Source organism: Rhinolophus ferrumequinum, chromosome 20 (assembly GCF_004115265.2).
Source record: "Rhinolophus ferrumequinum isolate MPI-CBG mRhiFer1 chromosome 20, mRhiFer1_v1.p, whole genome shotgun sequence".
NCBI classification, from domain to species: Eukaryota; Metazoa; Chordata; class Mammalia; order Chiroptera; family Rhinolophidae; genus Rhinolophus; species Rhinolophus ferrumequinum.
Genome location: NC_046303.1, coordinates 51,020,574 through 51,035,338, shown reverse-complemented (window position 1 = coordinate 51,035,338; position 14,765 = coordinate 51,020,574). Strand labels below are relative to the sequence as shown.

The 14,765-nt window shown below is 45.1% G+C and overlaps 1 protein-coding gene across 1 annotated transcript in view; it reads left to right on the top strand.

Annotated features, from left to right (window-relative positions):
- LAMB1 (laminin subunit beta 1) overlaps window positions 1–14,765 on the top strand; it is a 66,785-nt gene that overhangs the window by 33,045 nt on the left and 18,975 nt on the right. The window contains exons 16-24 of the mRNA XM_033088138.1: window positions 350–477; window positions 688–808; window positions 1,239–1,443; window positions 2,084–2,227; window positions 2,432–2,663; window positions 5,456–5,619; window positions 6,635–6,859; window positions 7,821–8,035; window positions 8,769–8,865. Of these exons, the coding sequence (XP_032944029.1) occupies window positions 350–477; window positions 688–808; window positions 1,239–1,443; window positions 2,084–2,227; window positions 2,432–2,663; window positions 5,456–5,619; window positions 6,635–6,859; window positions 7,821–8,035; window positions 8,769–8,865 (1,531 nt within the window). The remainder of the gene's footprint in view (window positions 1–349; window positions 478–687; window positions 809–1,238; window positions 1,444–2,083; window positions 2,228–2,431; window positions 2,664–5,455; window positions 5,620–6,634; window positions 6,860–7,820; window positions 8,036–8,768; window positions 8,866–14,765) is intronic.

Below are 14,765 nucleotides of genomic sequence, written 5' to 3'. Positions count from 1 at the left end.
TTGGACATGCTGTTAGGAAAAATGCCAGGGTCAGTAAATGAACTTGGGCTCTGTATTAAAAGGAAGCTATTGGAGGGTTTTGAGCAGGGGGTTGTCATTATCTGAGCTGTGTTTTGAGATGGATAGAAAGGGACATAGGGAGAGGCTGGGAGGCAGTTTCAGGGATTAGGGCTAGAACTGGGACAGTTCTAGAGGCAGTAGCAGAGGAAATGGTTAAGAGGGAAGGGAAATGCCAGCAAATGTTTTTCATTTAAACTTGGCAGATGATCGATCAAGAGAGGTCTTCATAGACAGGCAGCAGTGGGCAGGGCGGATGGATGGTCCTTTTGATTGTTGTTTCTTATTCCAGCTACCCGACCACTGGGAAAAAGCTGTCATCACGGTACAGCGACCTGGGAAGATTCCAGCCAGCAGCCGATGCGGTAACACAGTTCCCGATGATGACAACCAGGTGGTGTCCTTGTCACCTGGCTCACGGTCAGTGAGACAGGGGTTTGCAGCTCGATAGAACTAATATGCAAATTACTCTTTTCCGGTGTCTTGCCTTGTGAGTTGTGCAGTTACCACTTCAGAGCCAGAGCCAAATACTGACTATTGACTTTCTTCCTTCGGAGTGAATTGCCTAGAGCTTTGATTGACCGGATACTTAAAGGATGACTTTTGTTGTTCTCTTTTGTCACGGGGCAGGTACGTGGTCCTCCCACGCCCTGTGTGCTTTGAGAAGGGTGTGAACTACACAGTCAAGTTAGAGCTGCCCCAGTACACCTCCGATGGCAGTGTGGAGAGTCCATACACACTTATTGATTCCGTAAGTGCAAGGTCGTTTCTGACACGTGCAGGGAGGGCTGGGCAGAAAGGGTTCCTCTGCTTCTGCAGAGGGTTTTGTGGAGGGGTAACCCTGAGAGGCTCAGCAGAATCATGTTTTTTTGCCTCCAAGGCCACTTTGCTTATTTATTTTAGCAAAACTCGAACCTCTGATAAGGTTTTACTCAAGCTGATTCTTTCTGAAAATATGAAGTGTCTTAAAAATGACATTTCCAAAAACCATCAAACTGTGGAAGGTCTATCTAAACTTTTTCTGGAAAGAATATTTTAAGAATGGGCAGGTTTATTGAATGAGTCTAGTTTTTCCTTTTCAAGAGTCAAGGAAGCATTTGGGGTTTTATGTGTTTACTTGCTGTAACTGATGCCATGGGACGCCACCATAAGAACACTTTCCTGTTCTCGTGTCTTCGTAGCTTGTTCTCATGCCATTCTGCAAATCACTGGACATCTTCACTGTGGGAGGTTCAGCAGATGGGTCGGTCACCAACAGTGCCTGGGAAACCTTTCAGAGATACCGATGTCTGGAGAACAGCAGAAGCGTCGTGAAAACGCCGATGACCGACGTTTGCAGAAACATAATCTTTAGCATTTCTGCCCTGTTACACCAGACAGGCTTGGGTAGGTATTACTGTAGCGGCTTCTGCCCCCTCTTTCTTGAGAGCCCAGAGGGCACTTGGCGCCAAGACGTATGGTGGAAGGCAGGCCCTATCGCTCTATGTGAGGCAATCAGCGCAAAGGCGAGAGTATCTCAACTACCGTTGGTCTTTATTTTTTTTTTAAGAATATTTGACTGATAGAGCACCATTGCAAATGCGATCAATAGTCAAGAAATACACACCAGGGGACCAGGGGAAAAATCCGTGAGGATGTAGTGCTTCCATAGGCAGGTGGGCAGTTGGGATAACTGAAGTTTGTTTTTCTCTTTGAAAGGTCAGAGCAGGCCCCAGAGGTCGCTGGGCTTTTGTCTAAGGTCCTATGCTATTTGAGTTTTAAAGGCAAGGGGAGAAAACCTAAATGACACTCTTCATAGAAAAACTGCTTGTATCTGCCAATTCAGCCTCCTGTGGTACCCTCCTGCTTATCACAGGGATGGGATTGTATTAAATGGGAATTCTGAATATGCCCAGGTATTAAAGGATCAGGAAGAGCCCCAAGGGAAGGGACAGGCCAGTTCAGAGCCGGTGTGACGTATTGCGTTCATTTCTTTGGGGGGAAGCAGCTGCTGTGTCACAGGTTCTGGTGTCTCTTTCCCCTGCAGCTTGTGAGTGTGACCCTCAGGGCTCGTTAAGTTCCGTCTGCGACCCCAACGGAGGCCAGTGCGAGTGCCGGCCAAACGTGGTTGGAAGAACCTGTGACAGATGTGCTCCTGGCACCTTTGGCTTTGGCCCCAGTGGATGCAAACGTAGGTTAATCAGAAGAATTGTAATGATTTTCTGAGGAATACTGGTGTGGGTTCCACAGCTTCAGGAAGCAGTGCTTCATTCTGGAAGTTGATCACGTGAGCCCATGAGTGTTCTGAACTAGGCACAAGGGTGCTTGCATGAGGGATGTGTTTACATGTAATAAGTTTCTCAATGTGGTTCCTCGGTTGCCTATCTCTCTTCAGCTTGTGATTGCAATCTGCAAGGATCTGTCAATGCTTTCTGTGACCCCATCACTGGCCAGTGCCACTGTTTCCAGGGGGTGTACACTCGGCAGTGTGACCGGTGCTTACCTGGGTACTGGGGATTTCCGAGTTGCCAGCCCTGCCAGTGCAATGGCCACGCCGATGACTGCGACTCAGTGACAGGGGAATGCTTGAGCTGCCAGGACTACACCACGGGTCATAACTGTGAAAGGTACGTGGACGTGGCCTCTCGAAAGTAAGAGAACGAGATCATTTTTGGCTGAACAAACAGCATCTTAGAGAAACCCCAGAATGAACCTCTACCAGACTTCAGATGGCTCATTCATTTCTGACCACCTCAGTATTTTCTAGGAACTCATTCAATTATCCAATACATATTTAGTTTACACCTTCTATGTGCCAGGCATTGTTCTGGGGCTGGAAATATGGCAGAGAACAAACCCGACATGAATCTGCCATCTTGGCGAGTCATCCTAGAGGTCACCATAGACCTGTACAGAAATCATCTCTCTGTCTCAGCAGATTCTGGCCTAGGATGAGAGTTGTGAAATGTTGATGCCTGATTTCGGTCCAAGTAGAAACCCAATCCAAACGGGATTAGTCATTTTCAATAGCTTTGTTTTTCTAAACATTTTATGCAGCTACAGTTTCCAGGAGACCACATAAAATGTGCAAAGTAGATCTGTTCTCCAATTAGCAAATGTGAATTGGATAATTATTATGGATGCAAGGCACCGCAGTAGATAATAGTAAGAATAGGACATAGAATGTGCTTCTAATGACATTAGAGTCCTGCTCAGCTGATAAGAGATAGTCCACATAAGAAAATGACATGCTGACTTAGACTTTTATTGCTAATTAAGAAAGCCAGACATGCTATCAGAACCTCCTTTTTTTGGAGTACTAGTCTCCACTTTCCATGTCAATAAATTTTCTCTTTTAATATCCATCCACCCTGTATAGGCTTTTTGTTTTAAAAATCTCAGCAAGTGCTTCAGTCAGTACAAAAGTTGCTGATCAGATGAAAGAAATCGTTAGTGAAAATTGAACATGTGATTAATTTATGGCATGAAAGTAAATATGTGGCTCTTGGCTAAGCTAGAGGGTATTCAAGGATTTAGAAGTTCCAGTGATTACTCCCTTGAGTAAAAATTATTCCTTCCAACCACAAAACCGTGTAGTAAAAGGATAGCAAGGAAACAGTTATACAAGACTGAAAGGAAGGCATTAATATATTACTGTCATCTTTTGTTTCCTGCATTAAGTTTTCCATTATTGTTCTTTCAATGGAAGATGGAAAATAAGTTTGAGAAAATGAGACAGATGAGCAAACCAGAGTATAAAGGAGATGAGAGTGGGATGGGAAACAGAAAACAAAGGTGGTTATCCACATGCCGATTTGAAATCAGCACACTCTGCAATGTATTCATACGAACATCCTGTGAGAATGGCTTGGTTGATATTTATGACTGTTCTTGGATTTTACTTGTAAAGCATTTTGATTTCTTGCAGGAGAATGTGAGAGGGTGTGGGAGGAGGAAAGATTTTTCGCCCTAGTTTGATTCTGCTGTCTGGTTTGAGCCAATTTCTCATCATTCTTTTTCTTTTTCCAAGATAATTAGTGTCATCCCCACGAATTTAAAAAGAAGCTCTAGGCTCAGATTGTTCCCGAAGTGGGAAGTGGGCAGGGAGGCAGGAAATGAACACTCAGTTTCTATCATGATGCATTTGGATTTATTCCACCTAGAAAACTTTCTCAGAAGCCGTTGTACACAATTGCTTCATCACCGCCAATTCCCCCAGCATATAATTGGGGAACATGTTGTCGTATTATGTCTGTGTATAATTTGTCTCTGAAGAATTTTCCCCTTCTATCTCTTCATCTTTTCCCCCCATTTAAAAAATATTACCTCTGCCTCAAAAAAAAGAAAGAAAGAAAGAAAGAAAGAAAGAAAGAAAGAAAGAAAGAAAGAAAGAAAGAAAGAAAGAAAGAAAGAAAGAGAGAAAGAAAGAGAGAAAGAATAAAGAAAAACAAACTGAATTGGAAATCCTCAGACCTGAGTTCCAAGCTCAGTTCTGCTTCTAACCCACTTTATTACCTTGAGTGCATTAGCTCACCTCTCCAAGTATCCAACTTTCTGTTAGTAGAATAACTGGGTTGTGTTAGATCATCTTCAAATTCCTTTCAGCTTTTATGTTCTAGGAAGTAAAAAAAGTCACCTAAGTACCATTCGTGTTCCATGACATAGTCAAATAATTCCTTGCGAAAAGTCCGGAGGCTGAATTCAAATCCTGGCTCATTACTAACAAATTGTGTAAACCTTGCAAATCACTTAACCACCCAGTGTTTCTTATCTGTGAGGAGAGGAGATGGGACCTGCTGGGTTTGGGAGTTGAAAAATAGCATCCATCATCCCCGCCTAAGTTTGAAACCACAAGAGACAGTCACAAGAGTCATGCAGCTGGACAGCATCCTTACCAGCTCTGTTACTGGAAAAGGCTGGATTGCATCATGCCACCATGGGCTTGCCAACCCGTCACCTTCCCAGGCAGAGGCAAAGAACAACCACAAGCTTCACTCCCGCCCCCACCCGACTCCTTAATGCACGGAGGGAGCCGGCTAGAATGCTCAGGGCAGATAGGCAGCTCAGAGGACAGTAGGGTGCATGTGGGAGTGAGGGAGGGTCCAGGTGAGGCCAGGGTGTCACTCTAATGCAGTAGCCCTGCGAGTGTGATCCCCAGAACAGCACCCTCAGCATTACCCAGGACCCACTAAGTCAGAAACGGGAGGAGGCCAGCAATCTGTGTTGTAACAAGCCCTTTCAGGGGATTCTGATTGCAGCTAACGTTTGAGAACCACTGCTCCAATGGAAAGTCCTGCATGTAGACCCATGAGGAATGGGGAGTGAGTATTCCCAAGCAAAGAACACAGTTCCTAAAGCTTTTTTGTGACAGGTTCCTCACAACTCTGTCTCATGGTCTTCTCTTCTGTGACTGACGTAGGTGCTTGGCTGGTTACTATGGTGACCCCATCATTGGATCAGGAGATCACTGCCGCCCTTGTCCTTGCCCAGATGGTCCCGACAGCGGACGCCAGTTTGCCAGTAGCTGCTATCAGGATCCTGTTACTTTACAGCTTGCGTGCGTCTGTCATCCTGGGTACATCGGTAAGTCATGTGGAGACTCTGGAAGGAAAAGAGGTGCCTTCATGCGTTAGTTGTTAATGAAGAACATAGATGTGAAGAGTGAGCCAATTTAGTTTCATTTTTGCAATCCTTAATTAAAAGTGAAGGGAATCTAGAAAGATGCTCTTTTCCTGCTTGGGGTAGAGTAATTCTTGAGTCTTTATGATAATGTTACAATACAGAGCACGAGAGCAAGCTTGTGTAAATCCATAAATGAACCCCTGTGAACACTTCTCTTATTAGGCAGTAGAAAAATTAATTTACATTTGACTTCTCCTTTCCTTTCCAACTCCTAGCCAAAGAGTCTTAAAATAGTGATGTGGCCCAACATTCGGCAGAAGGAAGAAAAGAATGTCATCCTGGGGGTCCCCAGATAACTGAATCGGTCAATGCTAGTACATTCTTCATTGTTTGTTATACTCACATTATCTGTGACACTCAAGGAGTGTAGTAAGGTGTGAAAATAAACTCCCTTTGTTTCATCCTTCATGCCACCCTTTCACATACTAGTTATGCTAATCCACAGCTCAGTAAATGTTTGCCTGTAGTTTCAGGATTTCTTAGACGGGGAAGTTGGTCATCATGAAGGACTCCATTTTTCATCCAGGAGCAGTGGTTTTTCAGTTAATGTAATCCTTGGATTAGGATTTAACGCCAAGATAAGCTTTCCCCTGCTAGGTCATTATCTGTTCCTAATCTGCTCCGTCCCTGTGTAATGAGAAGCTAAAGTGCCATGCACTGGAACTCTTACAGCTGTCCATGCCCCACGGTGGCCTCTGAGCCTGGCTGCAGCAGTGTTACAGGGGACAGAATACTTCTTTCCCCTCAAACTAGAAGCCGGTTTTTCTCCCCAAACCATGTGGTCACCCCGGGCTCAGTAATGGGTGCTGTGAGGAGCGCAGCACAGCCTGGGTTGGCTCTCTCGGCAGGAACGTGGATGGACTAGACCTTTCAGTCCATGAGCTAAAGGTGTTGTGCTTGGTTTTATGGCTGATAGGTTCCAGATGCGACGACTGTGCCTCAGGCTTCTTTGGCAATCCCTCGGAGGTTGGGGGCACATGTCAGCCTTGCCACTGTCACCACAACATTGACACGACAGACCCAGAAGCCTGTGACAAGGAGACGGGGAGGTGCCTCAAGTGCCTGTACCACACGGAAGGGGAGCACTGCCAGCTGTGCCGCTTTGGGTATTACGGGGATGCCCTCCAGCAGGACTGTCGGAGTAAGACGCACGTTCATTTTGCCCGCTCTTTGGAATGTTTTCCACTTTCTTCTGCGTTGGGGCATTTCATTCTTCTGGGATTTATTTCCTTTGAGAATACACTTGTTCAGAGAGGTCAAATTTCACTTTCAACAAAAGGAAGATGACACTGATCTTTCTTTTTTTCTTTGCATCCTCATTTTCTAGCAGGACTGAAGTCTTAAGACGTGACTCAGTACCTGACAGAGACAACCAAAAGGAAAAACTATGTAGCTGTCACCATGATAAATGCCATCCAATAAAGTGTGTTGATTTTATGTTTTACCCAGGACCTGATTGGCTAGGACCCATTGGTCCACACCTTTTCTCTGTCACTGACGGATAGAGCCTTCCAGTTTAAGGAAAAGTAAGAAGTAACAGCTCTAGAGTCTCCTTCAGACTCCATATTTCTCTCTTATCAAGTGATCAGCCAGCATTTCCTCCTGCTCCTGCTGCACAGCCAGCCCCCAGGCCCCTGTCTTCGTTGATCCAAACACGTGTGGAATGTTGAGGACCAGCAGGACTGGATTCCTTCGAGCCGTAGTAGCTTAAAGGGTTTCTACCTGCTCTGTCTGATACATCCATTACTGCTGCTCCCTGCCAAGAGTTTGAAATCACTAGATATCTCAACTCCAATGACATATTTTTTATTATTTCCCGTTAAATCCTCAATTTTAAAATGATTTACCAGCAGCTTATTACATCTGTGTCTTTTGAAAATACTGTTGGCATGTCTGCCTGGGAGATGTCAGAACATCATCAGAACTTCCGAAGAACAATAGTTGTAGATTTTATCATCTCTATTCCTTCCGCGGCTTGTTTGCGTTTCCAGGTTGAAATCTGGAGGGGGAACATCATAGCTATTGGGCTGGCGCTAATCTTTGCACATTGCCTGTGTGTTCTATGAATGTGACAATATACCTAATTGTCTGCTCTTTTTCAGAGTGTGTCTGCAATTACCTGGGCACCGTGCAGGAGCACTGTAACGGCTCCGAATGCCAGTGCGACAAAGCTACTGGCCAGTGCTTGTGTCTTCCGAATGTGGTCGGACAGAACTGTGACCGCTGTGCGCCTGACACCTGGCAGCTGGCCAGCGGGACTGGGTGTGACCCGTGCAACTGTGATGCTGCTCATTCCTTCGGGACGTCTTGTAATGAGGTGAGGTGCTACGGCCGGCCGGGGTGACGCCGTCATGGCATAAGGATAGATGCCTTTATGAGTTCAGGTGACAGATAGTTGGTGCCTTTTCCCCAGTTAGAGAAAGGCACCCCCTCCTGTGGTGGCAGCCTTGCCCCAGGGCACACAGCTTGGCAAACAGCACAGACTGGATGTCAGCCCTCACTTGTCCCACTTGGCTGGGACTACATAACCGCACTGGGAGGCCCCATCTGATGCACCCACAGCATTTTAATATGGGGCCCCAGCTGCACACTCAGATTAGAATGGAAGGGCTGTGCTGTTTCTCGTCAATCCCGGGCTGCTGAATCAGGCTGTTTTCTTAGCCACACAGCCTGAAAGGAACAAACAGCCATACGCAGCATTGTAAAAAGTGTTCGTTTCCTGACGCACACTCAGAATGAGGGGCTCCCCATGGCAGATGAGGCCCAGGTGGCCTAGGCTTGTAGTTGATTTGTGAAGAAACATGTAAATAAATAGTAATGTGCTCTGCGCCTTTCCAGCGTCTGTTGCAGAAAAGCAGTTAGGAGATTACTGGCAGGGGGCTCTCAGCACCCAGTATAGAGGTATGAGTCCCTTTTCTTGTCGAGGAAGTGGAGGCCGTCTCAGGCACACGGCGGGGTCCCACCTCCCCTAACTGGCAGCTGACAAAGAAAGCACAGGCTGGCTTCTGCCCCTCAGCCGCTCTTGACCAAGCTCTGTTTTCTGGCCGCAGTTCACAGGGCAGTGCCAGTGCATGCCTGGGTTTGGAGGCCGCACCTGCAGCGAGTGCCAGGAGCTCTTTTGGGGAGACCCCAACGTGGAGTGCCGAGGTGAGGCTGTGGGCGATCTTGGTGTGGTGTCTGATCAGAGTGGAGGGAACAGATGTCGGCTCGGGCATTTTGTAAATTCTAAGCACATCACAAATTAATTTATCTATGAAAACTCTTCAATTGCAAAAGAATTCATGCCCATTGTTTAAAAAAAGAAAATCTAACAATCTAGCCCTATAGATATGTGGGTAGTAAAAAGTGGGCCTGCTTATCTCTCCAGCTCCATTCTCCAGGGGTAATGTTTGTTTGTTTCTGTGCAGAAAGACACACTTACACACCACAGATATACACAAAATTGCTTTTTAAAATGCTTTTAACCCAAATGGGCTTACATTAATCGGGGATTTCGGTTAAATTGAGTTTTCCCCCCTGTGAACAGTATTTTGTGGCCAGCTTCCTCCTCACTACATGCAGAGCTAAATGGTTTTTCAAGTAAGATTGTTTGATTCCAGTGAGTCAAGTAGACTCTGCTGCTGACAGAACCCTCGCATTTGTGCTTTGTGTAACGTCCCTACGAGTGGGAACCAGAGGTGTTGTCATAGGGACTCTTTGAACAAGAAGTCAAATAGGTGACACAAGCTCCAAGTCTGTTAATGAGGATAAAACCCAGAGTCGCACTTAGGCTTATAATCAAATAGGACCAGGAGGGAAAACCTGACTTTTTTTTTTAAGAACAAAAACTTGTAAAATCATATGAATCATAAAGATTGCTTAATTTTTATGCTGTTGCAATGTTTTTTATGACCTGCTGGATTACTTTTCATATCTTCAAGTAAAAGCATTTACGGAAAAGATTTTAATAGATTGTTTCTATTCTTTCCTATTTGGGTTTTCATCCCTGTTTTAAATTGATAACTATGGATAAATATCTTTTATAGTTTCGTATTTCTTCTTTGTTACACATTTTCTTTGTTTGTTTTTCTTTGTTACACATCTGAAATTCTAGGTCCCTGTTGGACTCTAAATTTTAAAAAATGACCTTTTTCTTTCTTGGATATAACTGTAGCAAGAAATAACACAGATCTTCAAGTTAGCAGTTCATTCAGGATCTCCTATCAGAGGTCAGAAGCCTAGAAACAGTGTGTTCCTTCAGTCAATAGGGCTGTTCCTTAACAGCAGGAAAATTTCAAACAGTGGACAAGACCAGAACAAAAGGCATGTGATTTGTTTTTCCAATTGAGGCCCTTCCAATTTAGCTAGAAGGATTTGGGCAGACAGATTAGATTAAGGTTTGTTCCACAGAGGAGACGATGTTTGCTGTGTTAATAAACAGGTACTTTTTCGTTCATCCTTCTTCAGCCCCAGTGTTGGTTCTTAAATGGAGCTGATTTTCTCACCTCCCCTAGAAGGACTGTGGCATTCAGCGCAGCACTTGCTCCAAGCTGTCTTCTGCAAGTATAACCCTGCTTCAAATCTGGCTTCTCCAGAGTTCTAACCACTGTTCTGTTCAATTCCTCAATCTTGTAATGGCCTTAGCGCCCCAGGGACTTGATTTTTCCCAGATAATGGTTCTATCGTTGCTTATGGCCTGATTCTATCAGCATGTGTCATTGGAAAAATAGCTTTGGCTGCCAAAGCTTTCTGACCTTTTGCTCGGTCTAAGCTTTGTTAGTAGGAAAGGCCTGTTCCCCAGAATCAGAGTCAATCAGAGAATTGTTCATCTAGTCCTCAGAAATTTACCCCCTTACCCTTTAATCTTTGCTTTAAACTTTCAGCTCTCAATGTGCCAGAGAAATTGTGGCTTTTAGGAACAGTATCAACGGGTTTGGGTCAAAAGTTGATCGTGTTTTAGACACTTTGCGAAGAGTGAAATCCATGGCATCGATGTTTGCCAACTCCTTTGTTCATTTTCTCCAGAAGAAAGGGCAGCCCGTTGCAGTAGAAACTATTGGGACCCCCGTGCTTTTGACACCATATGGAAGAAGCTCCTAACGTACAAAACACCCAGAAAGAGTGAGAATTGATTGAACAATGGGGACTCATTGCCATCCCCAGGGCTTGTGCGTGCAGGCGGGCAGTAGGAGCAGGACCGGGAAGATTTGATATGGTGGAGACAACATGCAGAAGCACACAGAGTTCAGGGCTCTTAGATGTACTGGAAGGTAGTCACAAGTGGAAATGGGAGGACGAAACTCAAAGGGACTGGGTCCAGCAATCAGCAGGACAGGAAGAGATGTCATCCGAAATTAGGTGGAACTTTGGGCAAAGGACATGACCACTTTTCTCAAATTACATAAGTAATCGCCGGTCTTCCATTTCAAATCTCTTCATTGAACAGGGTACAAATTTAGACTTTCTGGTGCCATCTCATTAACAATAAGGTTATAGAAAGACTTACATCATAGCTAAGTATTCTCCTTATGGGGAAAAAAATGTAGTTATGTAAAAGACAAATGAGTTGAGCCTCAAACTTATAAATTGTTGAATGTTCCTATTGTCCAGGCGGGTTGGGGCTCTTGGCCAGTCGTGCCAAGTCTGAACAAGCCCACCACTGTGCTGGGATGGGGAGAGAATCTCATCCACCCACCACCGAACGTGCCAGAGGAAACCTCAGCTGGGAGCTCTGCGTGGTGCCCCCACCAGTCACACGGTCACATGAGGAATCTTTCTGTTGATTCACAGATAGCAAAGAGCCTCTGACTCTTGGGAAAAGCAGTGTCTCTTAACCCCAGAAAGACTGGAAATGTGGGGCCTAGGTAGGGGGCGCTGGGTAGTGGCAGCATGCTTGTTTTTCATTTCAAAGTGTTTTAGCAGAGAAATGAAGTCCATTTCTTTGCTCAGACATAAGTGTTTACAATGCTTGTATTCTTTTCTCAGCCTGGAATTCATTTACAATCACCCACCTTTTTATTTCTTGTCAGTGTGACTCAGGAAACCAAATTTAATTTGATTCTTGAGAGACCCACACATACTCTTGTTAGGAGAGGGAACACTTGTCTTCTACAATCCTAAGCCCAGAATTTGGCCCTAAGTGCTGGGCTAGACCAGAGTTAGGCAAACTGACCATGTGCCAAATCCAGCTTACTCTGTGTCAGTCAGGTTTCTGTGGAGTCAGCCAGGCCATTTGTTCCGTGTCATCTGGGGCTGCCTCAGGCTGCATGGGCAGAGCTGAGTTGCGTGACAGAAACCATATGGCCTCCAAAGCCTAAATATTTACCATCAGGGCCTTTATAGAAAAAGTTTGCTGACCCCTGGACCAGACAGCCAGCTCATTTCTGCAGGTGTGGTCATAGTCATTCTCTAACTTGCATTTCAAAACCAAGGTTGTATCACTGAGTTATATTATCAAAAAAAGTTGGGCTGAGGGAGATAGTGTAAAGAGAAAGAAAATCACATTTAAGAGATTAAAAAGTATTAACATTTCCCTTGCTTATAGTAAAATGGAAATGCTAGGTAAAGTATCAGGAAACCGTTCAGCACGAGCAAATCCTGGAATCCCAGGTCCCTTTGAGACAAGGTCCATGGCAGAAGAGAATGGGCCCTGTTCCTGACCATAGGATGCAGCACTTTCTCTGTTCCCAGGCAGACTGAAGTTTCCAAAGGAAACGTAGGGAACCAGCACGACACTGAGTGCTGCCCATGGGGGGTGGACACTCAGCAGAGAAAAGCTGGCGCCTGAACTGGAGGCGTTTGCAGGGTCCCTGGGGAAGTGGGTGCGTCATCTCACGATGGCAGGAGGCAGGAAACAAGTGGTGCAGGCCTTTTCACTGTCAGAGGCAAGACCCGTAGGAACTGGAGTCATTCGGCAAGGTTTCACGGGAAAGGTTAGCTCCAGTGGCCATTTACAGAGGCTCCTCTCGCTGTGTGCCGAGCACTTTTAGGGCGATTACATGCATATTCTTGATTTTATTCTTACAACAACCAACCCGTGGGTGAGTATCATCTCTATCTCACAGCTGAGAAATCTCAGGCTCAGAGAGGTTAAGTGACTAGCCCAAAGACACACTACAAGTGAGGACAAAGCTGGGATCTGAAGTCAGGCCTGGTGGTTCCTCGATGGCAGTGATAGTTAGAGAGGGAATTACTATCCTGGAAAAGGGGGTGGGGGCGCCCTCAGGAAACCGTCTTACTGGAGAGTCATGGAGAGATTTGGTCTCACCAGATTGTAAAAAGCCTTGGATGCCAAGTCACTTGAGGATGGACTTTCTTCAGTGGGCAGAGGAAGTCTGGAGAAGGAGAGGGAAGGATATAAAGAAAGCAGGAAAGTTGTACCTATTGGTGAAGAGGTACATAAGCTGTTTCCCATTCTGGCATTGACTTGCCAGTGTTTTCCTCCAGACCTCAAGGTCTATAAAATGGGTGCGATAGTCTTCATTTACCTACCTTTCAGAGGTCCTGTTTTAAATGATGAGAAAACTTAGTAAAAACAGAGGAAACATACTGGCTACGTAACAAAGAATGTATTTATAGGTGAAGGTAGAATTCTTATGACTCACATTAAAATGATTACTGTCTCATTTTTAAAATGCTAGTCTTCCTCTTCATGATTTGTTCACTTTTGCTGTATACACTGTCTTTTCCAAGAGAAAGTTTTTGATCCTCTGCCCAGCAATCCCATTTCTTAAAGCAGTGCCGAGCTGCAGGTCCACCTGGACTCCCGTCCGTTTCCCTTCAGAGAGGAGAAAATCCACGGACCTGTCGGACACTGCCTGAACCGTTAGTCTGGAATGTCATAGGTCCCAGTGAGTGTGAGAGATCATCGGAGAGTCTCCTTCATAATATTAGTGTCCGTGAAGTTTTAAATTGTCAAGTGAGAACCAACTTTTCTGCTTCAGTCAGAAAAACTCCTGGGGGTTCTTTTTACAAGGTTGTAAGTGTGAGGCTTCTGATGCTTGCCTCCCAGGTGATCCCATTAGAGACGCAGTTCTGGAAACTCAATAGGCAGGGAAGGAGGCATGTCCACAGGAGCTTTAGCAGTTTCCCAGCTTCCGTTTGAAATTAAAACCTAATGCATGTTAGAGTAGTCATTTGGTATCCTTCCAGAGAAAGTTCAGGATCGATGTTTTCTATGATGAAACTGCACTCCAGAGTCTGTGAAATGTGATTCTTTCCTTTTCAATAAAAGGAAAGGACTGTTGGTCAGTTGAGCTGAACCGGTCCTTGTCTTCTGGAGAGAGCTGAAGCTCTGCTGGCCCTTCAGAATGCTGGCCTTCAAGGGACAAGGCACAGGGTCCAGAGATCAGAAAGGACAAGGACAGGTATCCTCCAAAATTAGATGGAGCTATGGGAAAAGAACGTGACCACTTTTCTCAAATTATGTAGTTAATTGCCAAGTATGTCTTCAATAGCAAATCTTTCTGTTGAAATGGTTTGTTGGACGGTGCAACTTTAGACGTTCTGGTGCCACCTTGGTAACAGTATGCTAGAAAGACTTGGGTCACGGCTCAGTATTCTCCTTGTGGGAAAAAAAAATGTGGTCGTGTACAAAACAAATGAGGCAAACCTTAATGGGAGATCCCTTGCCTTTTAAACCGTACAGTTTGGGGCCAGTATTTTCCCCCTCAAAGATGTCCATGACAAAATGAGAGCAAGACATGCCTTTACCAATGAAATGAATGAAACATTATTAGCAAAATTAAAAATAAACATATGCACACATTTCCTTGTCCCAAGCATGAATCCAGTAAAAACTTCTTTAGGACTGAACTAAATAATACCTTTGCATTATCTATGGAAAAGCAATAATTTTTCAAGCAAGCTGAAAGCATGTGCAGCGTCTGCCTCAGTTGTCCCAAGCCTGCAGGGGATGGTAAAGTAGGCACAAGCTCCTGAGACCCATAGACCCCACACAGGCAGCCGTGGGCCCGCTGGCAGGAGCAGACCGAGAGGCTCATTGACTAAATGGCATCATTAAGGACCTCTGCTTACACAGGTCCTCCGGTTCGTGCATCAGCCTGCAT